The sequence below is a fragment of the Aethalodelphis obliquidens genome, unplaced genomic scaffold, assembly GCF_003676395.1.
Source record: "Aethalodelphis obliquidens isolate GAN/ISIS:26980383/991018 unplaced genomic scaffold, ASM367639v1 scaffold12, whole genome shotgun sequence".
In the NCBI taxonomy this organism is placed as follows: domain Eukaryota; kingdom Metazoa; phylum Chordata; class Mammalia; order Artiodactyla; family Delphinidae; genus Aethalodelphis; species Aethalodelphis obliquidens.
Window position 1 is genome coordinate 25,387,054 of NW_020837956.1, and position 27,746 is coordinate 25,414,799.

General features: G+C 37.5%; 1 protein-coding gene across 2 annotated transcripts in view; it reads left to right on the forward strand.

Annotated features, from left to right (window-relative positions):
• Positions 1–27,746, forward strand: part of ATAD2B (ATPase family AAA domain containing 2B) — a 149,845-nt gene that overhangs the window by 16,661 nt on the left and 105,438 nt on the right. For both annotated transcript variants that reach the window (XM_027113730.1, XM_027113731.1), the window contains exons 2-9: positions 5,131–5,282; positions 11,896–11,945; positions 12,299–12,452; positions 13,835–13,937; positions 15,340–15,448; positions 18,628–18,744; positions 21,722–21,797; positions 26,647–26,745. In XM_027113730.1, the coding sequence (XP_026969531.1) occupies positions 5,131–5,282; positions 11,896–11,945; positions 12,299–12,452; positions 13,835–13,937; positions 15,340–15,448; positions 18,628–18,744; positions 21,722–21,797; positions 26,647–26,745 (860 nt within the window). The remainder of the gene's footprint in view (positions 1–5,130; positions 5,283–11,895; positions 11,946–12,298; positions 12,453–13,834; positions 13,938–15,339; positions 15,449–18,627; positions 18,745–21,721; positions 21,798–26,646; positions 26,746–27,746) is intronic.

Consider the following 27,746-nt stretch of genomic DNA (forward strand, 5'->3'; position numbering starts at 1 on the left):
TATGCCAGAGGTCCTCAGACTTTCGTGTACTAAGAATCATTCAGAGGCCCTCATTTAAAATATCCCACCTCCAGAACTCTAGTTTAGCAGGTTATGTTTGTTTAATGAGAAGTCAGGTGCTTTATGATTCAGGTAGTATGTGGACAACACTTTGAGAGACACTCCTGAATGCAACTGTAAAAAGCCAGTAGAACATGAGAGAATGAGTAATAAATAAACACAAACTCATTTAAATCAATGTTCAAAGAGTTATATAATAACTCACATTATTTAAAAAAATGGCTGGACTTCAAATATTTTACTATTTTGTCTTTAATTTAATAAGTACATAGTACTTATTCTCAGAGTGTGTTTGTGAAACTTCAGTACCTACAGATGCTCCATGAAAAAAGAGCTTGATCAAATAAGCTTGTGAAATGTTATATACTGTCTTCCATACTTAGAGCTATACTGCATGTTAACTTTTTTTTTTTTTGGCGGCACCTCGCGGCATGTGGGGTCTTAGTTCCCTGACCAGGGATTGAACTCAAGCCCCTTGCATTGGAAGCCTGGAGTCTTAACCACTGGACTGCCAGGGAAATCCCTGCATATTAACATATTAAAGACTATTACAAGTCCTGAAGCAAAAAACCTTGGACCTCATTGTTTCTCAAATTTATTTGTCCATGAGCCTTCCTTTGTTTCTCCTAATAATTTCTATTAATTTACAGAACAAACTTGGGAAAGTCTTGCCTTTTTTTTTTCTTGGTATTGTGGAATTAAAAAGAAGTAGGGTATTTTTTATAATTAAAGAACTTAAAATCTTGCTATTTTTTATAATTAAAGAACTTAAAATCTTGCTTGAATGTCAAGACTTGGATGTGACACTTTAAAGATGGTAAATAAGGAGCTTCCCTGGTGGCGCAGTGGTTGAGAGTCCGCCTGCCGATGCAGGGGACGCGGGTTCGTGCCCTGGTCCGGGAAGATCCCACATGCCGCGGAGCGGCTGGGCCCGTGAGCCATGGCCGCTGAGCCTGCGCGTCCAGAGCCTGTGCTCCACAACGGGAGAGGCCACAACAGTGAGAGGCCTGCGTACCGCAAAAAAAAAAAAAAAAAGTAAATATATAATGCTAAATTGAATATAATTAAGTGCCAAAATGTAGAGTTGCAGCTAGCAGAGGGAAAAAGGTCACTTTAGGTTAGATTCTTCAGGTAAGATTTTGAGGAACAGATGGGTCTTGAAGGATGAGTGGTGAGGTTTGATTAGGAGTAATGCTGGCCTGGACTATCTAAATTGGTAAAGTAGTTTACAGGTATCAGTTTCTTTATTCACAAATATGTCTTAGCTTAGAACATATGACAGTGCTTCCTCAGTGACTTATTTGTTGAATATGTTATATAGTAATGCTTTTCGAACTAACGTATATAAGAATTATCTGGGGAATCTTGTCAAAAATGGTTTCTGATTGGATGGGTCATGGGTGGAGCACATTTGAAGTGACAAATGTAGAGGCTGATCAAGTCTTGGATCAGTAGTTGAGTAAGATGACCTTTGAGGCACACTTTAAACTTGGTATTTTATAAATATTCTAGGGCGGAGTGTCTGAGGTAGTAGACAGAGAACAATATTAGGAATGGAAGGACCTAAATTCTAGGGTTTTTTTTTTTTCTCAAGTTCTGTCAGTCATTTGTTAGCTATATGACCTTGGGCTAGAGTTAGTTAACTTATGTCTGAGCTTCTCTGTTTACTCTGTTAAGGGTGGGGTTGGAGAAGGCAAGGGCCTGAGGAAGTGAAATAATACAATTTTAAAAAGCCCATTTCTGTGACCTCCCTGGTGGTCCAGTGGTTAAGAATCTGCCTTCCAATGCAGGGGACGCAGGTTCGATCCCTGGTCGGGGAGCTAAGATCCCACATGCCATGAGGCAACTAAGCCCGTGTGCTGCAACTACCGAGCCCATGTGCTCTGGAGCCCGCACACCACAACTAGAGAGAAGCCCGCATGCCTCAAACGAAGAGCCCGTGCACCACAACTGAGACCCAACACAGCTAAAAAATAAATAAATAAAGTAAAAAAAAAAAGAAACATCCATTTCTTAAGTACATTAAGCATGTTTACTGTTAAATACTATTACATGATTGAATTGCATCTTAAATGGTTTTTCCCACCTCTACGTGGGATGGTTTGGAAGTAGCTAACCAGTTTTTCTGGGGAACTTAAACTAATAAGTGGAGGTGTATGTTACACAACTAACATGTTTATTATCCTTACTTATAGACAGTTTGATGTTTGAATTTCTAATTGTTTTTTCCTTTGTGCCGTTTAGTACGAAACGTGGTCTTGTGGCTTTAAAACTAGTTCATGGTAAATTGTATTACAGCACAAAATAAAAAATTGGTCTTTCTGTGAAAAACATTTTAGTAAGTGGATATTAATTCTATAGGTTATACTTGGATACCTTTAAACGTATATTGCAAGTATTTCTCATGTTTGCGAGTGGCTACATTTTGACTATTTGTGTAATGTAGTTGTGTTGCTTTGGGAACATATGATACAGAAATGACATTTATGAAATGGATAGCTTTTATATTTTTTCTTTTTTTAAAATAAATTTATTTATTTTTGGCTGCATTGGGTCTTCGTTGCTGCACGTGGGCTTTCTCTAGTTGCGGCGCGAGGGGGCTGCTCTTTGTTGTGGTGCGCAGGCTTCTTGTTGCGATGGCTTCTCTTGTTGTGCAGCCCGGGCTCTAGGCACGTGGGCTCAGTTGTGGCTCGTGGGCTCTAGAGCGCAGGCTCAGTAGTTGTGGCATACGGGCTTAGTTGCTCCGCAGCATGTGGGATCTTCCCGGACCAGGGCTCGAACCTGTGTCCCTTGCATTGGCAGGCGGATTCTTAACCACTGCGCCACCAGGGAAGTCCCTATATATTTTTCTTAAAAGAAATTTGTAGCATAAAGGGAAATAACTCAAAAATGTTTAAATGGTAGTATATTGAAAATGATCATACATGCTTTTGAAATACTGATCGATAATCTTAAGTGATAAAGTATTAGCATATGAATTAAATCTTCTCTAAAGAAAAGGGAACCCTTTCCTCCACTCTCTTCCCCACCTATCCAGCATCCAAGGAATTGGGTGGCGAAGAGGAAAGCTTCTCCTCAGAGACAGTGACTCCCCTAGTTTGAAGACATGAAGCTAGGGAGGGATTAGCGGAAGCGTGTTGGATGGAGGTCTCGGGTTGAGAGATTGGTTACATTAAACAAATTAATTAATTGAAAGAGCAAATGAATAAATGTATTTGAAGATAATGGAAGCCGTGTTTCTCATTGGAAAGGACTTACAAACAAACATAAAAAGGGCAAGTCTAGAAAGAAACTTAAGGTATGGAATTAGTTGAACTCATTGTTGTACACACATTTTTTCAATTATTATTTATGCACAGATAAAGAAATAGGTATAGATGTCTATATTTCTATGTATCAATATAAATTAATATATTTCCTAGCTTTCTCTGCTGAGAGGACTCAATAGCAGTAACTATTAACTACTCCAGTAACATTGAGCACACCTAGTGCCCAGATCTTGATTTCTGAATACTATCCTTGACTGAAAGGAACCTGAGCTTAATTTCTAGGGTCAGGAAGGGAGAGTACTAGATGAGCCTACAGATTTCTTTTGTGCCAGAAAGTAAGGAAGTACTCAAAATGATGGGGACATGTCAAAAGAATATTGGAACCACTTTGAGAGGGCTCCTGATGGCCAAATCTTGTATAATTTGAGCAAAGAAATAGAGTAATGGATTAAAACCCACAGAATAAAGTAAGAATCCATGAATCCATACTGATACAAATAAATGAGTGACTGAATTGAGTAAGGAGGGTTGGGGAGGGAAAATTCTTTTTATTTATTTTTTGGTTGCGTCGGGTCTTAGTTGTGGCACTCAGGATCTTTTGTTGCGGTGTGCAGGCTTCTCTCTAGTTGTGGCACACGGGCTCATTAGTTGTGGTGCGTGGGCTTCAGAGTGCGAGGACTTAGTTGCCCCGTGGCCTGTGGGATCCTAGTTCCCTGACCAGGGATTGAACCGGTGTCCCCTGCATTGCAAGACAGATTCTTAACCACTGGACCACCAGGGAAATCCCAAGAAAATTCTTTAAAGTAGGATGCCAACTAAAACATATAGGAGTGATACGATTAGATAATTACCACCATGATGGTATTGGATAAAGGCAAGAGTAGTCAATGAATGCTGTGGCTAGTGGGTGGAGGTTTGTTGAGGAACAGGATATTGGTGAATTATCAGAATGATTTCACATAAACTAATCAAATACAAAGGGAAAAATAGTGACTTTACGGTGGAGAAACCTGGCAGACACCAACTTGACTAGGTGATCAAGGTTATACCTAATGATGGGTAGGTATAGTATGCATAATATCATGTCTGTATATTCTTTCTATGAACGTTATGGCCTGACTTGGGTTATGAGGAACATCAGGTAGATGCCCACATCACAAAGGGGATGAGGAGCCAAGCAGGAACCACCTTTGACTGACCCAGACTGATAGTCATCCTGGAAAATAAAAAGCTTATATTCTTTACAGTCAAGGGCATGAAAATGGGGAAAGACTAAAGGATTGTTCCAGATAGAAGGAGACCGAGGAGATCTGATAAGTACATACAGTATATGTTCCTGGTTAGGATCCTGAACCAGAAAGGAAAGAGAGACCTTTTTGGGACATTTGATAAAATTTGAATGTGTCTGTGGACTGGCTCTGTGTTATATCAATGATGATTTCCTAATTGGGAGGGTTGAATGATGCTAATATAGCAGAGTGTTCTAATTTTGGGAGTTACACACTGGAGTATTTAGGAGAGGAATGATGAATCATGTCATAAAAAGTTGTATCTACACATATTCTGTAGGCTTGAAACTATTTTAAAATAAAAACAAACTAAACATACTTTTCTGAGGATAAATTTATCTTTCTAACTTTTTTGTTTCTGTATTTATAGATTATTACATTTTGCTACACTTGTAGAGAGATTCCTTCAGTAAATGTTTATTGGTTGAATAAGCACTGTACTTTATCCAAGAATTTAAGAATTCTGTGAATTTTAATAGGATAATAAATACATTTTAAACTTTGTCTTTCAGAAAGCTGAAGTCGATGGTAGTTTAAGTGATAGCCATGTGTCTCCTCCAGCCAAACGCACTTTGAAACAACCTGATTCTGTTTGCAAAGACAAATCAAAATCACGAAGTACTGGTCAGCGAGAGGAATGGAACATATCAACTGGACAGGCCAGGTGAGAATGGAGAACTCCTCCATTGTTTTTTCATGAATTATTTGACATGATTCAGGGCTGATAATTGCTAATTTTCTTAAATTGTAAAGCTACCTGGCTAGAAATACTTATAAATTGTATTAAGCTTATTTTATAATTTCTGTATGTAATTTTATTTTCTCTAAATATGCCAAAAATATATGTAGTATGTAATAGAAACTAATATTACTAAAACAATAAGAATTTTGATAGGTCTTGAATGTGCAGACGTGTTTATAGTCCTGAAAATTTAAGTAAAAACATATGGTTAAAATTATATTTTTTACTTGAAAATAAGATAAAATCTCCCCTTCCTAAAATTAAGTATTCCACTTGAATTGGTATACTAAAATTTAATAAAATCTAAATTAATTTTTAAAGAAATCTTTTCATCTATCTGGTTGTTTTCAACTTAAATTTGCTTTGTGTCTGTTTTGATATGTATTAGAAAACAATTTTACTCACTTAACCAAAGTAAGTGGTACTAATTTAATGTAGATAGGATAGGTGTATGCACACTCAGAAAAGATTTAAATTTTGAGCTTAGAGTCTTTAGCTTCTCTTTTTTCCAGTGTTTGATGTAGAAGTGCTGATGATGTGCCAACTGCAAACCAGAAGTAAAAGGGAATTCCCTTTTGACAATATTTTGATTTTATGTGTGTAGGTAAATTCGGGATACTCTTAGGCTTTAATGAAAATAATCTTTGCAGTTATATAGATTTTGACAGGCATTGTACATTTACTAGTCTCTAAAGAGTCTTTACCTATTTTAATATGTATTTAAAAATTTAAATTTTGCATTGTCTGGGAGTTAAGTAGATTATGTGAATCATAGTCTATTGATTTTTTTTTTTAACTTTACCATACTCCTTCATCTGTGAGATGAAACAGATCCAGATAACTATAATGATGTTACTTAAAATAAGTACAGCCCTTTAATTACACTTCTACACTTGATCTATCTGTTGTAATCTGTATCCTGTATTTATTAAATGAGTGAATCAAGCTTCTTTTTCTAGTAAATGCTCTAAAAAGTGTTCTTGTAGTGTTAAAGGTTTGACCTTTAATTGTAAGATAATTTTAACAGTTTAATTCAGGTGTAAGTCTCTGATACCGTAGATTTCCCACATCTTATCCACTGAAATCTTTTATGTAAATTAATCTTGATCATGTCTTTCATGTAAAAAGGCTTAAAATTCTTTTGAGGGGAGAGAGTTTTGCTTCCATTTAGGTACCTTAGAGTTTGATATTCCTTTAAAAAATACTAAGTACATTTTGAATAAAAAGCTTAAGAAATAATGAATACTAATAAAATTTACTGGTTTTTTTTTTTTTTGGCAGGAGAATAATGTTTAGCAGGTCACACAATTTTAAAAGTTTTTTGAGTTAAACTTTCATCAAGGGATGTGATTAAGTGCTACACTGTTAGAATTAGACTCTTAGTGTTTCAGATGACCTGAAAAGAAATCTGATAGGTTTGACCTATCAGATTCAACATAATTGAATTTTAGGGAAACTTGTAGTTAAAGATATTTTCGATTTTGAGATAGTATAAATACAAAAATCAGGATTTGTTTGAAGACTTGTATTAATTTTTATGTCATGAACCTGAGAATCCTAATTCCTTTGTTTTGGTACTCTAAAGTCTTAAGAGCATCTAAGGTAAAATGACTTTCACAAAAGTTCTTTCACAAAAATAATTTGTTAAAATACAGTTCATTGGAGGAAAATTGAATATAGATAAAAATTAGTATTACCTATGAAAAATAATGAATCCTAAAGAACTTTGTTAACAACCACTATATTCTTTTTTTTAAAACAAGTTATTTATTTAGTTAGTTTATTTATTTATTTACGACGTTGGGTCTTCGTTGCTGCGTGCGGGGCTTTCTCTAGTTGCAGCGAGCGGGGCCTACTCTTCATTGCGGTGCACGGGCTTCTCATTGCGGTGGCTTCTCTTGTTGTGGAGCACAGGCTCTAGGCACATGGGCTTCACTAGTTGTGGCACACGGGCTAAGTAGTTGTGGCTTGCAGACTCTAGAGTGCAGGCTCAGTAGTTGTGGCGCACGGGCTTAGTTGCTCCGTGGCATGTGGGATCTTCCTGGACCTGGCCTCAAACCCGTGTCCCCTGCATTGGATTCTTAATCACTGCACCACCACGGGAGCCCAACAACCACTAAATTCTTTAAAGAAACTACTGTTGATTGGTGAAATAACTTATTTATTTATGTTTTTTTTAAAAAAATTATTTATTTTTGGCTGCGTTTGGTCTTCGTTGCTGAGTGTGGGCTTTGTCTAGTTGCGGCAACCGGGGGCTACTCTTCGTTGCAGTGTGTGGGCTTCTCATTGTAGTGGATTCTCTTGTTGTGGAGCATGGGCTCTAGGCGCGTGGGCTCAGTAGTTGTGGCATGCAAGCTCAGTAGTTGTGGCTTGTGGGCTCTGGAGTGCGGTCTCAGTAGTTGTGGTGCACGGGCTTAGTTGTTTCACGGCATGTGGGTTCTTCCTGGACCAGGGCTCGATCCCGTGTCCCTTGCATCGGCAGGCGGATTCTTAACCACTGTGCTGCCAGGGAAGTCCCAAAAATTTTGTTTTGTGGTCAGATGATGAGGGAGTAGTGAGGTGAGGCAGAAATGTAATCACCACTGCTGAGGCTCATTAGAATGAAGGCTGGTAGTGGTTAAAGTCTTTTCAAATGATTGATTTTGCTGAATTGAGGTTTAAAATTCTCATAAATCATTGAATGCCTTGGGTTTATGTGGGAAAGGGAGAATAAGTAATGATTTTTGAGTCTGATATTGCATTTGCAGTGTGCTTCACATAATTAAAGGTGTAGAAACTTTTTTTTTTTTTTTTTTTTTTTTTTGCGGTACGTGGGCCTTTTACTGTTGTGGCCTCTCCCGTTGCAGAGCACAGGCTCCGGACGCGCAGGCTTAGTGGCTGTGGCTCACGGGCCTAGCTGCTCCGTGGCATGTGGGATCTTCCCGGACTGGGGCACGAACCCGTGTCCCCTGTATCGGCAGGCGGACTCTCAACCACTGCACCCCCAGGGAAGCCCTAGAAACTTTTAATGTAATAATTATCTAATGCAGAGTGATACTGTCTCCATTTAAAAAATTTAGGATACAGAGATATAGTGAAATATCCCGCACCCACACCCCCTCCCCCCCCTTGTTTTAACATCTTATTGGAGTATAATTGCTTTACAGTGGTGTGTTACTTTCTGCTTTATAACAAAGTGAATCAGCTATACATATACATATATCCCCATGTCTCCTCCCTCTTGCATCTCCCTCCCTCCCACCCTCTCTATCCCACCCCTCTAGGTGGTCACAGAGCACCAAGCTGATCTCTCTGTGCGCTATGCGGCTGCTTCCCACTAGCTATCGATTTTACATTTAGTAGTGTATATATGTCCATGCCACTCTCTGTTTGTCCCAGCTTCCCCTTCCCCTTCCCCCTGTCCTCAAGTCTCTTCTCTTAGTAGGTCTGCGCTTTTATTTCCGTCCTGTCCCTAGGTTCTTCATGACCTTTTTTTTTTTTTAGATTCCATATATATGTGTTAGCATATGGTATTTTTTTTTCTCTTTCTGACTTAACTTCACTCTGTATGACAGTCTCTAGGTCCATCCACCTCACTACAAATAACTCAGTTTCATTTCTTTTTATAGCTGAGTAATATTCCATTGTATGTATGTGCCACATCTTCTTTGTCCATTCATCTGTTGTTGGACACTTAGGTTGCTTCCATGTTCTGGCTACTGTAAATAGAGCTGCAATGAACATTGTGGTACATGGCTCTTTATGAATTATGGTTTTCTCAGGGTATGCCCAGTAGTGGGATTGCTGGGTCATATGGTAGTTCTATTTTTAGTTTTTTAAGGAACTTCCATACTGTTCTCCATAGTGGCTGTATCATTTACATGCAAGAGAATTCCCTTTTCTCCACACCCTCTCCAGCATTTATTGTTTGTAGATTTTTAGTTGATGGCCATTCTGACTGGTGTGAGGTGATACCTCATTGTAGTTTTGATTTGCATTTCTCTAATGATTAATGATGTTGAGCATTCTTTCACGTGTTTGTTGGCAAACTGTATACCTTCTTTGGAGAAATGTCTGTTTAGGTCTTCTGCCCATTTTTGGATTGGGTTGCTTGTTTTTTTTGATATTGAGTTGCATGAGCTGCTTGTATATTTTGGAGATTAATCCTTTGTCTGTTGATTTGTTTGCAAATATTTTCTCCCATTCTGAGGGTTGTCTTTTCGTCTTGTTTCCTTTGCTGTGCAAAAGTTTTGAAGTTTCATTAGGTCTCATTTGTTTATTAATTTGTTTTTATTTCCATTTCTCTAGGAGGTGGGTCAAAAAGGATCTTGCTGTGATTTATGTCACAGAGTGTTCTGCCTGTATTTTCTTCTAAGAGTTTTATAGTGTCTGGCCTTACATTTAGGCCTTTAATCCATTTTGAGTTTATTTTTGTCGCAGCCTCTTTTAAAAATAAAAGAGACTTCATAATCATAAAGGATTTATTAGAGGATTAATTTAAGCAGTGAACCCACCTGGTTACATTTTAAGTGATTAATTTTTGGCAACCTTGATTTAAGAGACTTTTTAGGTACCTTTATTATTGTATAGGCAGACCAACCCTTAAAATCCCAATATTCTCTATTTTCATACCCAAGTATTTCATATTCTATCTCCTTCTTTTTCTCCTTTTTATAAAGAGAAATGATAATTGTAAAATGATGACAATAAACTATAATTGGTAATTGGATTGATTGAAGAACAAGTTTTTTTCTCCCCCCACCTTAAAATAGATCTTTCATTAGCAATGAAATAAAAGCCAATTAAGCACGGTCTTCTTTTTTTTATTTTTTTTGCGGTACGCGAGCCTCTCACTGTTGTGGCCTCTCCCGTTGCGGAGCACAGGCTCCGGACGCGCAGGCTCAGTGGCCATGGCTCACGGGCCCAGCCGCTCTGCGGCATGTGGGATCTTCGCGGACCGGGCACGAACTCTTTTGAATAATTTAAGTGTGTAAAATTCCAACCATTTAGTCTTACATACAGCTAAAATTCATATGGAGCCAAGACTTGTGAATTAAGTGATTAAACTGAGTTAATGTTATATTGGGTCCAAAGCCAAACTGTATTTATTATTTTTCTATGTGGTTTTAAGTGGATTTTAAGAGTGATTCTAGGGAATTCCACATGTATAATCTTCTAAGGAATGACCTGTTAACACATCAATTCTATTACTTTAGAGTCAAACTCATATACCAGGAGGATTGCGTATTTGTATATAAAGGTGCTAAAAATGAAATACTTTCTAAGAGGTAGTATATTAGAACAAGATGGTTATGTTGTTTTTATGGGGAAAGGAGGGATGGAGTTTATTTATTTTTTGTGGTACATGGGCCTCTCACTGCTGTGGCCTCTCCCGTTGCGGAGCACAGGCTCCGGACGCGCAGGCTCAGCGGCCACGGCTCACGGGCCCAGCCGCTCCGTGGCATGTGGGATCTTCCCGGACCGGGGCATGAACCCGTATCCCCTGCATCGGCAGGCGGAGTCTCAACCATTGCGCCACCAGGGAAGCCCGAGATGGAGTTTTTTATTTTGTGTTTTTGATAGTCTGAAGGCACAGAATAGTTTTTGTTCATACCTTTAGTCATCCTATCTGTGACCTTTATTAGACAGGGACATTTATAATTAATATTTATAACATTTATAATTTTACATGAAGAATGCTGGAATAACCAAAAATGTTAGAATATTTTAGTTAAAAAATGTTGTGCAAACCACATAGATAAACGGATGACAGTCATATGTACTGTTTTTTGAATGTCCTCTCTCCCCCCTTTTTTACTCTTTGAAAACGATAATTGTTGGATATTTCAAAAAATACTCTAGTAAGTTTAAATTGATAGCTCTTTTACTATGTAACAATTTAGCTTTTGGTTTTGAATTTCTAATTATAGTAAGGCGTACTGTGACTTTTTTCATAAGTCTTCATGTTTTAATGACCCTTTAAGTATCTTTCTAGTGACTTAACATTTCTGTTCCTCCACCAAAAGGGAGAGTTGTGCAATAGATTTTGAGAAATTAGCTAAATTTTCATTTATTAGTTTAGAATGTGTAATATAATACTTTGAGGAAATTATTAAGTGGTGTTGGTGTGCAAATACTTTTTTCGTCTTACAGTTTATCATTTGAATAACTTTGTCATTGTTTGAATTTTATGTTGTCAACAAAAACCAATAGTAAATGTCTGTGACCATTGTTACTTATGGCGTCAGCTGACTTTATGATACATATTAAGCTTAAGCCTTTTCATTGGATTTTAATTTATAGAGTTGAAGACAGTAAGTTCAGTTTGTAATCTGTTATTAAAACTTTTCTTGAAGTAATGAAACGACTCTTAGCTAGTATATTTTATTAATTGGTATATTATCAGTCTTAGGGTAAAAAAATGTCTTTACTCTTAAAAAAGTAATATTACATTACTGACATTTTAAAGATTAAAATGATTCCACCAATATTTGCATTTCTTGCTTCTTTAAATGAATGTTGATGTGTTTGCGTATTAAATATAATTGTGTTCTAGGTTAACTTCTCAGCCTGGTGCTACATTACCAAACGGACATAGTAGCTTATGTGAGTATTCTGTTATGAAACTGGTTAGTATTGAAATTCTTATAATGTTGTTAAGAGTATTAAAGTGGGGTAAAATAGCGTAATTTACTAGTATGCTAAGTATACTGTTGGAAGTGACTGGATTTCAGTCATGGTAAATATGTAATTGCTAAACACTGAGAAATCAGTACAACTGAAATAATTTAAATTATTATAGCAGATTGTAAACAGTTATAGAAATTTTAGATTTTGGATATTAAAGCCATTTAAGAGGTTATAGTAAGCTTTTTATAGTCTTTTAAAAGTAATTTTTGATTTTTTTTCTTTCTTTTTATACTCTATACTTTGAAATGGCAATTTCTCTCTTCTTGTAGCCCTTCGAAGCCATCCCCTTCGAGGCGAAAAGAAGGGAGATGGGGACCTTTCTTGTATAAATGGTGACATGGAAGTCAGAAAAAGTTGTCGTTCCAGGAAAAACAGATTTGAAAGCGTGAACCAGAGTTTGTTATTTGATCAACTAGTAAATAGGTATGAATGCTTTTGCAGTCAGCAGTTTCATGTAACTGTTGATTTTTTTAAGCCAGTTATGTTTTAAAAAGTAACTTAAGCACTGACTTAGCAATCAATACAATTATTTAAAAACTTAATTTGAATTAACCATGGCTAGCAATGATTGTCAGTTTCTGGTTACTTTATTACATTTAATACAATTTATGTGATAGCTCATTTTTTCTCATACTTTTTAAAGCACTTGTGCATAGATAATATAAAAAGTAATTTTATTTTGACTTCACTACTATAGTCCTTTAATATTTGCTCATTTAACATTTGTGTTTTTGACAATTTTCAAGCAGCATTAAGTTTCATTATTGATATATAGTAGGCATAGTTTTACTTAGTCAAGATTCTGAATTGAAAGTCTTTTGAGACTGCACATGTTGGATGTAGCCTAGCTGACTGTTCAGTGTCTACATGCAATGAAACTTTATTCTTCTCAGCTAATAAATCATCCTCCTTAATCACTGCAGTAGCCTGGAGAAGTGAGGTCAGTGTAATTGCTATTTGAAATGAGAAGAAATTATATTCTATTCTATAGTGGTAGTGTCAGAATTAGTTATTATTCGTTAAGTACTTAGATCAGTATCTGGGCTATGTGTGTGTTTAAAACATAAAATGTGCCAATGTTACCATATATTTTGTGGATGTCAGTGTCCTCTAATTTCTAAAAGTATCTATTCAGTTAACCTTATATTAGCTTTAAACTTTTTACAAATCCTTTTTTCTATACAATTTTTAACACCAATTTTTAACAAATGTGCCAATGTTACCATATATTTTGTGGATGTCAATGTCCTCTAATTTCTAAAAGTATCTATTCAGTTAACCTTATATTAGCTTTAAACTTTTTACAAATCCTTTTTTCTATACAATTTTTAACACCATCTTCAAGTAAAAAGATTTGAATTTTTTTTTTTCAGTGCCTTAAGTCTGGTAGTCAGTTATTTGTAGTAGCATTATGAATTTAAATATTTGCAGACTTACAAACAAAGGTCTTATATTTGTAAGTTATATTAAGGTAGAAGATGTTCTGATTCCATCTTTTTTTTTTTTTTTTGGCTGTGCTGCATGGCTTGTGGGATCTTAGTTCCCCATCCAGGGATTGAACCTGGGCCCCAGCAGTGAAAGTGCTGAGTCATACCCACTGGACCACCAGAGAATTCCCTGTTTCCATCTGTTTTGGGGGCATTATCTTCTGGTGGATGCCAGTTCAGAAACAGATATTAATTGGGATGTTAGGTACAGTTACATACCAGGATTTAATTATGCGTTGACGAAGAGCTCTTTTACATGTATGACACAGTGTTTGATTCCATGGTTGTCTAAACCCTAGTTTTATTATATAATTGTAGTACTGCTGAAGCTGTACTACAGGAAATGGACAATATAAACATTAGAAGGAATCGTCGATCAGGAGAAGTAGAACGGCTTCGAATGTGGACAGATACAGAATTTGTGAGTATATTAACTTTAACAACCTTTGCACGTATTTTTTATTTGGACTGAGGAATTGAGAGAGAGAGAGAGCAGCATTTGGATTTTCTTGAATTAACAGAATTGTTCCTTCTTCGTTTCCAGTTTAATCTGGGATTTTATTCTTTTCTTTCTTCTTTTATCCTTAACCCCCTTGCCACAACCTTCCCCAAAAGACCCTCTACACTTCTGCAGAGGGTCATCTTAAAGTCCACCTCTGATTCTGTCACTTTTCTCATCGGAACCTTTAACAGTCTTTTTTCTTTTTTTTGGGCACTGTGCGGCACGTGGGATCTTAGTTCCCCACCAGGGATTGAACCCGTGCCCTCTGCATTGGGAGGGCAGAGTCCTAACCACTGGACCAACAAGGAAGTCCCTTTAATGGTTTTATAATGTGTACTGAATTAATTAAAATCACCTTGACCTTCATAATCTGGTTTCAACTTTATCTTCTCACATACCATTGCCCAAATATAAATGAATCATTCTTATTCTCCTATCTTTTATTCCTGTTAATACTTCTGGTTAAGGCCTGATGCAGTTCTACCTTTGTTTCAAGGCTCTTTTCAGATGCTTCCTCCCCTCCTCCCCCAAACACGGGCAGGGGCGGATTAATCTTTTTGAATTCTAGACTCTTCTGTACCTTTTGCTTGTGGGATCTCAGTTCCCTGACCAGGGATTGAACCCTGGGCACAGCAGTGAAAGCCCAGAATCCTAACCACTAGGCCACCAGGGAACGCCCATGTACCTTTATTTATGGCATTAAACTTGTTCTAGTTTATTTTATTTTATTATTACTTTTTATAAATTTTATTTATTTATTTATTTTCAGCTGCGTTGAGTCTTTGTTGTGGCGCGCAGGCTTCTCATTGTGGTGGCTTCTCTTGTTGTGGAGCATGGGCTCTAGGCACGTGGGCTCAGCAGTCGTGGCTCGTGGGGTCTAGAGCGCAGGCTCAATAGTTGTGGTGCACAGGCTTGGCTGCTCTGTGGCACGTGGGATCTTCCTGGACCAGGGCTCGAACCCGTGTCTCCTGCATTGGCAGGCGGATTCTTAACTGCTGCGCCACCAGGGAAGCCCTCTACTTTCTTTTATAGTTACCTGTGACTTGACTTGTTTTATCCTACTAGGCTGTAATTTGCTTAAGGGAGAAAGTATGTCCATGGCATTGTAGTTTTACATTTTCAAATATTTTATAAGTTTTATTTGTTTTTCCTCTTGTTTCTTACATGTATTGAATTCAGTAAGGTCCATTTTCATGAATCTTTGCCTTGCAAATAGGTCCTCAGTAAATTTTATTGAATGGGCATGTCCCATTGGGTTAATGATATTTATAGCTGGGAATAAAATTCATGTTAATATTTGACAGATTTCTCTCTTTAAAAGGAAAACATGGATATGTATTCAAGAGTGAAAAGGCGAAGAAAGTCACTGAGAAGAAATAGTTATGGGATACAAAATCATCATGAAGTCTCTACTGAGGGTGAAGAAGAAGGTTTGTGAAAGCACCTTATGAAATAAATACTATAAAGTTCAGGTGGGAGCGAAGAAAATATGTACAAGTAATATATGTGTAATATTGCTGGATGGGTGATTTTTGGCTTTAGAGGTCTATGTTACATAATTTGGAATAATTTTTATTCCATTGGCATTTCTGAGTATTCATTTTCTTCATTTGGAAAAATGCCTTTGCTGTACACTGTGCATTGTTATGTAATATATCTTATTAGTAGCTATTGGTAGTCCTTAAGTGACCTAATCTGGTGTAGCATTTGCCATGGGCTGATTTGCGTGTTAGGTGAGGCCTCTTGTATTTAGGTACGTTCTAACTGAAAGTCTCTGTCCATAGCCACCTTCTATCCATAGCCTCTAAATCTCGGATTATTTGGGTCTCAAATTTAGTTATGGACAGAGGAGTAGTAAATGGTACAGTAAGCAGAGACAGCCAGAACTAGTGGAGGGAGTTGTACTGCTCTTTTCTGAGGCCTGTCTGGGTTTTGAATTGATGAATCCTGACTGGAGTTGTCGGGCTGGAGCTGGGAACAGATGAAAGCACGTTTGCCCCAAGGATTATAAATTGATGACCAGTGCACCCATAGGATTTAATTCTGTAGGTGTTAACCTTCTTTATTAAAATGGATTTTCAGAAGATTTGGTGTACTGTAAATGCAAGGTAGTTGTATTTCACCAGGGAACCTTATTAGTTCTACTATTTGTGTAGCTTGGATGGAGAAGAATGGGTTTATTTCTCAAATTCTGTAATTAATATATTATTAGCAAGTTTTGAAGAGGTGATATTTCTAATGAAGGTATTTTATTGAGCAGATATTATTGTTGTTACAGCTAGAACCTCTATATTGCTTCCTTTGGAGAAAATCAGTATAGGTGAGACAGATTTATAATGTGATTTTTGCCTTATCTTTAACTGAACATCTTTGTAGATTTCCCAGAGTAGATTTGCCATGTATAGAATTTCTTCCCATAATAAATAATGCAAGGTTTTTTTTCAAAAAGTAATTTTTTTGAAGGTTTAAGAAAACTTATTTGGGTGCAAGTGATTTATAGTGTTATTTAGTTAAGTAATACTGTATTTACTGATTCTCTCTATAACTTAATAATAAACATTTAGGGGCTTCCCTGGTGGCGCAGTGGTTGGGAATCCGCCTGCCAATGCAGGGGACACAGGTTCGAGCCCTGGCCCGGGAGGATCCCACATGCCGTGGAGCAACTAAGCCCGTGCGCCACAACTACTGAGGCCCGCGCGCCTGGAGCCCATGCTCCAGAGTAGCCCCCGCTCACCACAACTAGAGAAAGCCCGCGTGCAGCAACGAAGACCCAACGCAGCCCAAATTAAATTAATTAATTAATTAAAAAAACGACAGATGTAAAAGAAAATGCCTTTCTTAAAAATATTAGTTCTCTGCTAAATATATCAATATGATCATATTTGAGCTCCTGATTTACCTATGACCTTTCAGTCTTTTTTATTACCTTTTTGGTCATACAAAGCAATAATAGAATGACTCAAAACTTTATTACAGCACACTTCATTCAATGCCCAATTAACCACTGAATAAGGTCAATATTCACATACTACTTGATAGTTCAAAAAAAATGCTTAAAGGATAATTACTTATCTTACAGCAAGAGCAATTTTTGTTGGCAGTATAATGATTTGTTAGGCCTGTTGACAACAGGTAAACACAGATTAGTCATTTTGGTAGAAAAATTCAGGCAGGGATTGAGAGAGAGCATAAAGTAGATTTCTGGGGTATTGGTAATAGTTTATGCCTTGACATGAGTGATCACTTTATGATAATTCACCTAGCTATACATTTAAAAAATAAATTACAGGACTTCCCTGGTGGTGCAGTGGTTAAGAATCCACCAGCCAGGGCAGGGACGCAGGTTAGATCTCTGGTCTGGGAAGATCCCACATGCCGTGGAGTAACTGAGCCCGTGCGCCACAGCTACTGAGCCTGCGCTCTAGAGCCCTCGAGCCACAACTACTGAAGCCAGCATGCCTAGAGCCCGTGTTCCACAACAGGAGAAGCCACCACAATGAGAAGCCTGTGCACCACAACAAAGAGTAGCCACAACTAGAGAAAGCCCGCACGCAGCAATGAAGACCCAACGCAGCCAAAACTAAATTTTAAAATAAATAAATAAATAAAAAGTAAATTATAATGTACATAAATTCTAAAAGTTTATTTTTAAAATGTGGTTTGGGGGACTTCCCTGGCAGTCTAGTGGTTAAGACTCTGTGCTTCCAATGCAGGGGGCATGGGTTCAATCCCTGGTGGGGGAACTAAGATTCCACATGCTGCCCGGCGTGGCCCAAAAATATAAATTAAAAAAAAAAAAAAAAAGGCAGTTTGGCTATAGCTATAATGTGACATCTATTTATAGTTTAAAATAAAAGTCTGGTGAAACTTTATAAGCTTATGGTCCTCAAATGCAATGTACTTTATGATTAACTTTTTAACCACAGGAATTGTCACTATAACACAGTCATATTAAAACATTGAAAAAAATGTTAAAACTGTCAGCCATGCTCAGTGAAATAAGAAACTAAAAATGCAAAGGACTTTACAACTTACTCATGACATCTGAAAGCTTACTCTAAGTTTTTTAAAATGTTTATTATTATTATTATTTTTTTGGCTGCGTTGGGTCTTCGTTGCTGCACGCAGGCCCCCTCTAGCTGTGGTGAGCTGGGGCCACTCTTAGTTGTGGTGCGTAGGCCCCTCATTGAGGTGGCTTCTCTTATTGTGGAGCATGGGCTCTGGGCTCTAGGCGTGCGGGCTTCAGTAGTTGTGGTGCGAGGGCTCAGGAGTTGTGGCTCGCAGGCTCTAGAGTACAGGCTCGGTAGTTGTGGCACAGGGGCTTAGTTGCCCTGCGACATGCGGGATCTCTTCCTGGACCAGGGATTGAACCCGTGTCCCCTCCATTGGCAGGTGGATTCTTAATCACTGTGCCACCAGGGAAGTCCCCATCAGGGTTCATTTTTAATTGTATTGATTTATGCTGTATCATACAATGTTGACATTTTTAAAGCTAACTTGTGCAGAAAGAATAAAATAAAAATAAAAATATTCAGTTCTAGAGTGGACCAATCCTTGTGGATTAAAACAGTATTTTATTTTGTGTGTATGTGTGTGTGTGTGAAACTAGAATCTCAAGAGGAAGATGGAGATATTGAGGTTGAAGAGGCAGAAGGAGAAGAAAACGATAGGCCATATAATTTGAGACAAAGAAAAACAGTGGATCGATACCAAGCACCTCCAATAGGTAAGAGACTCTAAGTAACTTCTTTCCTTTTTGTAGTACAGTAGCTTATTCTACTCCACCCCTTAAAAAAATCAGTGTTGCTGAATTTAAAAGAATGAAATCTCTTATAGCAGTTCTTTAGGGCAAGTTTCTCTGTGTTCCAAGTGGTTAAGTATTGATAATTCAGCTACAGTCAGAAGAGGGCAACTTGGCCAGTAACCTATGTTTGTGTTTTGTTTTTGGTTATTTTTTTGAGAAGGAAAAAGTTTATCTTTTTTTTTTTTTTTGCGGTACGTGGGCCTCTCACTGTTGCGGCCTCTCCCGTTGCGGAGCACAGGCTCCGGACGCACAGGCTCAGTGGCCATGGGTCACGGGCCCAGCCACTCTGCAGCATGTGGGATCTTCCCGGACCGGGGCATGAACCTGTGTCCCCTGCATCGGCAGGCGGACTCTCAACCACTGTGCCACCAGGGAAGCCCATATCTTAATGCTTTTAAATCTAATGACAGGTAATCAGTTCCACAGGTACTGTTTTATTGACTTTCTTCCCAGCTGTTGGGAAATTCCATCACTATTGATTTCCTCCAATTCTTAAAAAATTGAAATAAAATTCACATATCATGAAATTTACCATTTTTGCTGGGTTTTGCTGATTTTTAATCTGTACAGTTTATTGCTTTTTAGTATTCACAAGGGTGTGCAGTCATCACCACTATCTAATTCCAGGACATTTTATTACTTCTACACTTCCATCCCCACAGCCCTTAGCAATCACTAATGTATTGATACTTTCTGTCTCGATAGATTTGCCTATATGTGACCTTTTGTGTCTAGCTTCTTTCACTTAGCATAATGTTTTCAAGGAAGAACCTGGATCATTTTATTCAAACTCTTAACGCTCTGAAGCAGTGATTGATTCTCTGGAATTATTAGAGTTACCTCACAAGAAGCTTGCCCAAGTATGTAGACATTTCTCTACTCCAGTTAAGAGTCACTGTCAAAGATAGCCCTGTTAATAATGGGGGAGGTATGTTGGGACAGAAAAAAGATTGTGAGCCATTTTTCTAGTTTTTTTTTTAAAAAGCGTTATTAAAGAGGTATAATTTATATGTAGTTCACTGCCATTGCATGTATAATATTTCATGTGTACAATTTGGCAAGTTTGAACTATCTGAGGGATATACCTATGAAACTGTCACCGCACTCAAGGTAATGAACATGTTCATCAACTCCCCCAAATTTCGTTCTGCCTGTTTATAATCTACTCCTAACTTTCTTTTGCCTCCCCACTCCTAACCCTCAGGCAGTGACAGATCTCATCTGCTTTCTGTCACCATAGATTAGTTTACATTTTCTTTAATTTTATATACAGTATATACTCTTTTTTTGGTCTGATTTCTTTCACTCAATATAATAATTGTAAGACTCATCCATGTTGTCGACTTTAACAGTAGTGTTTTTCTTTTTATTGCTGAGTAGCATTCCATTGTATGGGTATATCACAATTTGTTTATCCATTCATTTGTTGATGGACATTTGGATTGTTGACATTTCTGGTGTCTGGCTATTATAAATAAAGTTGTTATGAACATATATTTGCAAGTCTTTGTTTGGACATATATTTTCATTTTTCTTATAAACACCTAGGAGTGGAATGGCTGCGTTTTATGACTATGTGTATGTTTAAGTTTCTAAGAAATTACCAAACTCTTCCAAGGTGATTATACTGCTTACATTCTCACTAAGAGTGTATGAGAGTTTCAGTTGCTCCATATTCTTGCCAACATTTGGTGTGGTTATTTTTCCAAGTTAATTTTAATACATATTTATTATAGTTTTAATTTACATTTCCCTAATTACTAATGATGTTGAGCATATTTTTATGTGCTGATTTGCCAACATTATCTCTGGTGAAGTATTCAAATCTCTTGCCCATGTTTTCAATTAAGCGGTTTGTTTTTTTATTATTGAAGTTTTGAGAGTTCCTTATGTACTTCAGGTATCAGTCCTTGTGATTTGTAAATAGTTTCTCAGTCTGTAGCTTTAAAAAAAAATTCTCTTAATAGTGTCTTTCAAAGAGAAGAATTTGTAATTTTGATGAATTTCAGTTTATGAAAAAATTTATTATTTTTTTTGCGGTATGTGGGCCTCTCACTGCTGTGGCCTCTCCTGTTGCGGAGCACAGGCTCCAGACGCGCAGGTTCAACGGCCATGGCTCATGGGCTCAGCCGCTCCGTGGCATGTGGGATTCTCCCGGACCGGGGCACGAACCCGCGTCCCCTGTATCGGCAGGCGGACTCTCAACCACTGCGCCACCAGGGAAGCCAGAAAAAATTTATTTTTTATAAATTTATTTATTTATTTATTTTTGGCTGCTTTGGGTCTTCGTTGCTGTGCACAGGCTTTCTTTAGTTAGCTGCGGAGAGTGGGGGCTACTCTTCTTTGCGGTGTGTGGGCTTCTCATTGCGTTGGCTTCTCTTGTTGCAGAGCATGGGCTCTAGGCACCTGGGCTTCAGTAGTTGTGGCACATGGGCTCAGTAGTTGTGGCTCACGGGCTGTAGAGTGAAGGCTCAGTAGTTGTGGCACACAGGCTTAGTTGCTCCAAGCCATGTGGGGTCTTCCCAGACCAGGGATTGAACCCGTGTTCCCTGCATTGGCAGGCGGGTTCTTAACCACTGTGCCACCAGGGAAGTTGCTCTCAAAAATTTTTTAATGGGTTGTGCTTTGGTGATGTGTCAAAGAGATCTTTGTTTAACCCAAAGTCACAAAGATTTAGCTTAACATTCTTTTTTAGAATGTTTATTTGAAACTTACAGTATTTACCACAAAGTTTTAATTTTTGTTGTGCTTCTTCTAGGCAGCATTTAGAACTTGAAGACATATGACTGGCTTCTGTTCAGAAAGTTAACAGAACTAATTTCTTCTTCTTTAATACATCAGTTTATCAATTTATTATCAGTTATTTCTATGTTCTTTTTTTTTTCTTTTTTTCTTTCAGTACCAGCTCATCAAAAAAAGAGGGAAAATACGCTCTTTGATATTCACAGATCTCCAGCAAGAAGGAGTCATATCAGGTATGTTTTGTTAGTTGTTTTTTTTCTTTTCCGTACGCGGGCCTCTCACTGTTGTGGCCTCTCCCGTTGCGGAGCACAGGCTCCGGACGCACAGACTCAGCGGCCATGGCTGACGGGCCCAGCCGCTCCGTGGCATGTGGGATCTTCCCGGACCGGGGCATGAACCCGTGTCCCCTGCATCGGCAGGCGGACTCTCAACCACTGCGCCACCAGGGAAGCCCTCCTCTGTGGATTTTATTACTCCCTCTGGCCACTCAATGGGAAATGCTCCTGGAATTAAGTTTATTCTTTCATTCAACAAATCTATGTTGTGTATCTTCTGTACGCACCAAATATCATTCAAGGCATTGGATATTCAGAAGTTAAAAATGTAAAAATCCCTCTTCTCTCGGAGCTTACATTCTACTAGAGGGAGATAAACTAATGGATACATAAACATAGTGTGTCAGATCGTGACAAATGCTTGGAAAAAGATAGTGGGGTGAAGGGGAACATAGAGTTCAAAGGGATAGGAATGGGGGCGATTGTATCACCTTCTGCACAGCCTACATATTCCTTCAGGGACAGGAATGTGTGGGGCTTCTTGAAGTGATTCATGTAAATGGAGAAAAAGGACCCAATGAGATCACCTGATAGTCTCAGTAAAGGTGATGATTTCAAGAGTTCTCCTTTTTAAAAAAAAAATTAAAAAAAAATAAATAATTTATTTATTTAGCTGCGCTGGGTCTTAATTGAGGCATGTGGGATCTTTAGTTGCAGCATGTGGGATCGTAGTTGCGGCATGTAGGGTCTAGTTCCCTGACCAGAATTCTGGCCCTCTGCATTGGGAATTCAGCGTCTTAACCACTGGACCACCAGGGAAGTCCCAAGAATTCTCCTTTTTAACATTCAAGTAGTATCAAGTTTTCCTAGCTTCTGAACATACCAAAGCATTCATATTTCTTTTGTCAGATGACATCTCTCCTAATGTCATCTTTCTGTTCCACTTTGGGGGGATACTTTTTTAGACCTGCAGCAAAGTGACTGCTGTAGGACTTAAGATTGCTTTCATGGTTTGGATCCACCACTTACTGGATCTGATGTCTTTCTCCTTTTTGCTTTACTGTATCATTTTGCAGGAATATAATCTCAAGTAATTTACTCGGAAAGAATTTGTGGAAGTCAACTTTGCATCTTTGTAAATGTCTTCTATTTTCATAGTTCCCAGTAGTTTTGTGAGTTAAGAGAATTGTAGATCCAAATAGGTTTCCTCTAAACCTTTAAAGTTCTTGCTTCACCGTACTCCATGACATATTGTTGCTGTTGAGAATTCAGTCTGGTTTAATATCTTGTTTCTTTGTAGATGAACATAAATATATATATATATGTGTGTGTATATATATATTTTTGTTCGTTTGTTCAGTTTTTTGAGCCTCTTGCTCTAGGCCCTATTGGTTTGGAGATTTTTTTTTTTCAACTCTGGGATATTTTCTTGTATTATTTTTTGTTAGGTTTCTTCTCTTCATTTTTTTCCTCTTCTGCTTAGTAACTACTGTAATGTTAGTCCAACATTGGACATTGGTCCTCTGTGGCACTTGCCTTTTCTCTCATTTTTCTTTGTCGTTTTTGCGCTCCCCTTTTTTTTCCTGAGAGATTTTATTCTTTTTATCTTCCATCCTTGCAATTCTATTCAGGCAAACATTAAAAAAAATTTTTTTTTGCGGTACACGGGCCTCTCACTGTTGTGGCCTCTCCTGTTGTGGAGCACAGGCTCCGGACGCACAGGCTCAGCAGCCGTGGCTCACGGGCCCAGCCGCTCCGCGGCATGTGGGATCTTCCCGTTCTGGGGCACGAACCCACGTCCCCTGCATCGGCAGGCGGACTCTCAACGACTGCGCCACCAGGGAAGCCCTCACGTAGCTTTTTTAAAAAAAAAGCTTTATTAAGATCCACATCATATAATTCAGCTTTTTTTTTTTTTTGGTATATTCACAGATAACTGGAACTGTTGCCACAGACAATTTTAAATACTGTTTCATCTGCTTAGCAAGAAACCTGTTCTCTTTAACTCTAACCTTCCTACCACTACCCCTATGCCCTAAGTCCTAAGCAACCAGTAATCTGCTTTCTTTCCTCATAGGTTTGCCTATTCTGGGCATTTTGTAAAAATGAGAATATAATATGTGGTCTTTGTGACTGGCTTCTTTCAGTTTACATGTTTTCTAGGTTCATACATGTTGAAGCATTTATCAGTACTTCCTTCCTTTTTATTGTCAAATGATGTTCCAAGGTAGGACTATGTCACATTTTGTCCATCTCCTCATTGGTTGATGGTCATTTGAGTTGTTTCCAACTTTTGGCTATTATGAGTAACGGTGCTATAAAAATTCATGTACAAGTTTTTATGTGGATATATGTGTTTTGTTTTTTTTTTTTGGCCATGCTGTGTGGCTTGTGGGATCTTAGTTCCCCAACCAGAGATCGAACCTGCCTGCATCCTTGGCAGTGAAAGCATGGAGTCTTAACCACTCTACTGCCAGGGAATTCCCGGATATATTTTTGTATTTCTCTTGACAATATACCTCAGGGTAGAATTATTGGGTCATGTGATTACTTTATGCTTAATCATTTAAGAACTGCTTGAATGTTTTCCAAAGTGACTACACCATTTGACATTCTCTCCAGCAGTGTATGGGACTTCCAGTTTTTCACATCCTCCCCAGCGCTTAATATTGTCTGACTTTTTGATTCTAGCTGTCCTAACAAGTATGAAATGTATCTTATTGTGGTTTTTGAATAGCACTTCCCTGATTACTAATGATATGAGGCATCTTTTCATGTGCTTATTAGCCATTTTAAAAGTTTCCTTTGAGAACTGTCTCTTTGTGTCCAGTGCCTATGTAAAAATTGTGTTGTGGTGTTTTTTTTTGTTTGTTTTTTTGTTTTTTTGCGGTACGCGGGCCTCTCACTGTCGTGGCCTCTCCCGCTGCGGAGCACAGGCTCCAGACGCACAGGCTCAGCAGCCATGGCTCACGGGCCCAGCCGCTCCGCGGCATGTGGGACCCTCCCGGACTGGGGCACAAACCCGTGTCCCCTGCATCGGCAGGCGGACTCCCAACCACTGCGCCACCAGGGAAGCCCTGTGTTGTCTTTTTATCATTCACTTGTAAGAGCTCTTTATATATTCTAGATTCAAATTCCTTATCAGATATATGATTTGCAAATATTGTATCCTATTTTGTGAGTTGTTACTTTCTTGATGGTATTCTTTGAAGCACAAAAGACTTTAATTTTGATGAGGTTCAGTTTATCTTTTTTGTTGTTGTTCATGTTTTCAGGTCGTATCTAAGAATCCATCGCCATATCTACTGTCATGAAGATTTACTTCTGTGGTTTTTCCTAAGAGTTTATAGTTTTAGCTCTGTGTTTAGATCTTTGATCCATTTTGACTTACTTTTGTATATGGTGTGGCCCCTTCCCTTTTAAGGTCCACTCAGCTTTTTGTGGTATTGTTATACATGTTATGTTTATACATTTTACAAACCTAGCAATACATTATTAAAGTTACTTATATAATTCTCTGTTATTTAAAAAAGTTGAGAGAAGAAAGTCAATCAAGTGCATGCTTATAGCTTTTGGATAGTCACCTTTTATTTTATTATTCTGGTTCTCTTCATTTGTTCTTGTGCATTCGAGTTATCATCTGGAATCATTTCTTTAGCCCAATACTTACATTGTTGCTTCTGCCTACCTCATTTGTGCTATTTTCAGATATATTACATTTTTATATATTAGGCTTACCCCCCCACCACACACACACATACAGACATACACACACACACAGGGTAAATAAGAAACTTGGAAACAGGCGTTTTCCTGATAGAGAGAAAGAAGTAGGAAAGAGGTTTTATATCAGAATTGCAAAGATTGAGTAGGTAGTTATTGCAACAGTCTTCTTGAAGTTTTGGGAGACATTAAAAACTGATGCAGGATGAAATGAAGGGACTTCTATTAATCAGGAGAAGGAATATTAGACAGGTTAAAGATCTTAATGGGAGTTGGGGAAAATCTGGCTTTGCTATTGTGGTTGGTGGGAATTGCAGTAAAATAGGGATGCACAGGCTGTGGACCATCCTTGAAAGCCAGTTTGAGTTTGAAGTAAATTAATTTACAATGATTCCATTTTGTATGATTTCCATAGGTATCATAGAGATGTCATCAAGTATATTAATAATGAAGCATTTATTGTTATTTTTCCTCGAGGATGATTTTAGCTTGATACATTATCTACTCATTCCATACTAGTTCTGATTGTAAACTATTTCTTTGCTTATTTCATCAAAAATACTTTATACATTTTATAAGAAATTCAAACAGGATATAAGTTTTTTTTTTTTTTTTTCAGGATATAAGTCTTAAGTGGAAAGCGGAAATGCTTGTCTCTCTGTAAACCAATATATTATTTTCTTTAGTGTCTGGACTGTTTTTTGATTATTTGGGAAAGGGGAAATAAGAAGAGAAAAAGATAAACTTTCTTTTCTAATAAGAGTTCAATGTTATTTATCAATCAGTGATAGACATTCCCTAAATTTGGATGCAAATTCAATTTGTTGCTTGATGCCTTTATGAACTACCCTATTTAAAAAATTATAGCCTCCCTCTCCTCCTCCTCCTGTTTTTCTTTTTTTATCCGTAGAACTTACCATGTTTTTACTTCATCAGATGTAAATGGCATGAGTATAGGGATCTTAATAAATATTTGCCAAATGAATGAGTGACTGTATATTTTCATATATATATGATGCTCAGAATGTGTTTTTAAAAGCCCTTTGCTGCTGTAATGATTTTAAGGATTTTACTCTTTAAATAGGAGAAAGAAGCATGCCATTCATAGTAGTGACACAACTTCTTCTGATGAAGAACGCTTTGAAAGAAGGAAATCAAAGAGCATGGCAAGAGCAAGAAATAGGTTAGTAAAGTTTTACTTGTTATTTCCATGATAGAAAAAAGGAATAACAGTTTAAACTTTTTGAATGTGATTCTTACCTGTACTAGCATTTTGCTAACAGTGATACTTAACACATATTTTAGTCTAGAGTAATACACCGACTTGGTATTCACTTAGTAATTTTTAGAGTAGAAATCTAACCTTGGGAAACTTCCCACAAATTACTTGCTTTGTAAGTACTCAATAAAATAGTGTGTGGGAAGGTAAAGAAAGAGCCAGTGGAAGAGGCCAGCCTCTTGGACAGTCTTTTTCAGTACCTCTCCTCTAATCCAAATCCACTTAATGAGGTTGATTTCAGATGCTTATAATGATTATAGCACTCAAGAGTAAGTAGAATTATTTCCGGAGCCCTTGGGTTTTGTTGGAAAACTTGTTTTAGCTCTGGTGATCTTTGCTTAACTAGAGTAAATGACCCATTGCTACATGGCTCACTAAAATCTTGAGAATTTTCAGTGGATGAGAGAATCAGTATTTTGTCTAGTAAGTTACTAAAGCATCAAATTATAATTTATTCTTTAAAATTTAAGTTAATTTTCTAGCTTATATTTATAATACTAAAGGTACATTTTATTTAGAAATTTTACGTTTAGGAAAGCATTTCTATAATTTGGCATTATATATCTATTGTAGAAATACCAAGTTTTCAGTTAGCTGGTCTTGGAAACAAGTTTGGGTTGGTGTAGATTGTATGCTAAAAAGAGTTCCACATGTGGATGATGGAAAGAAAATGTAAGAGAAAAATCTAAGTTTAAATAAAAGAATTTAATGCCTCTTTAATCTGAACTATTCTGTTACCTGCTTTGGAAATAGATTTTTAAAGTAAGTTAGGATTCAGAAATGTCAGTGAAAGTACATTCATTGTAGAAGCAATACCTTTTTTAGGCTATTTATGTCATCTTTTGGTGTTTATGCAATGTTAAAAGAGGAAGTAGATTATATTTTCTTAGGGGTAATTACATTAA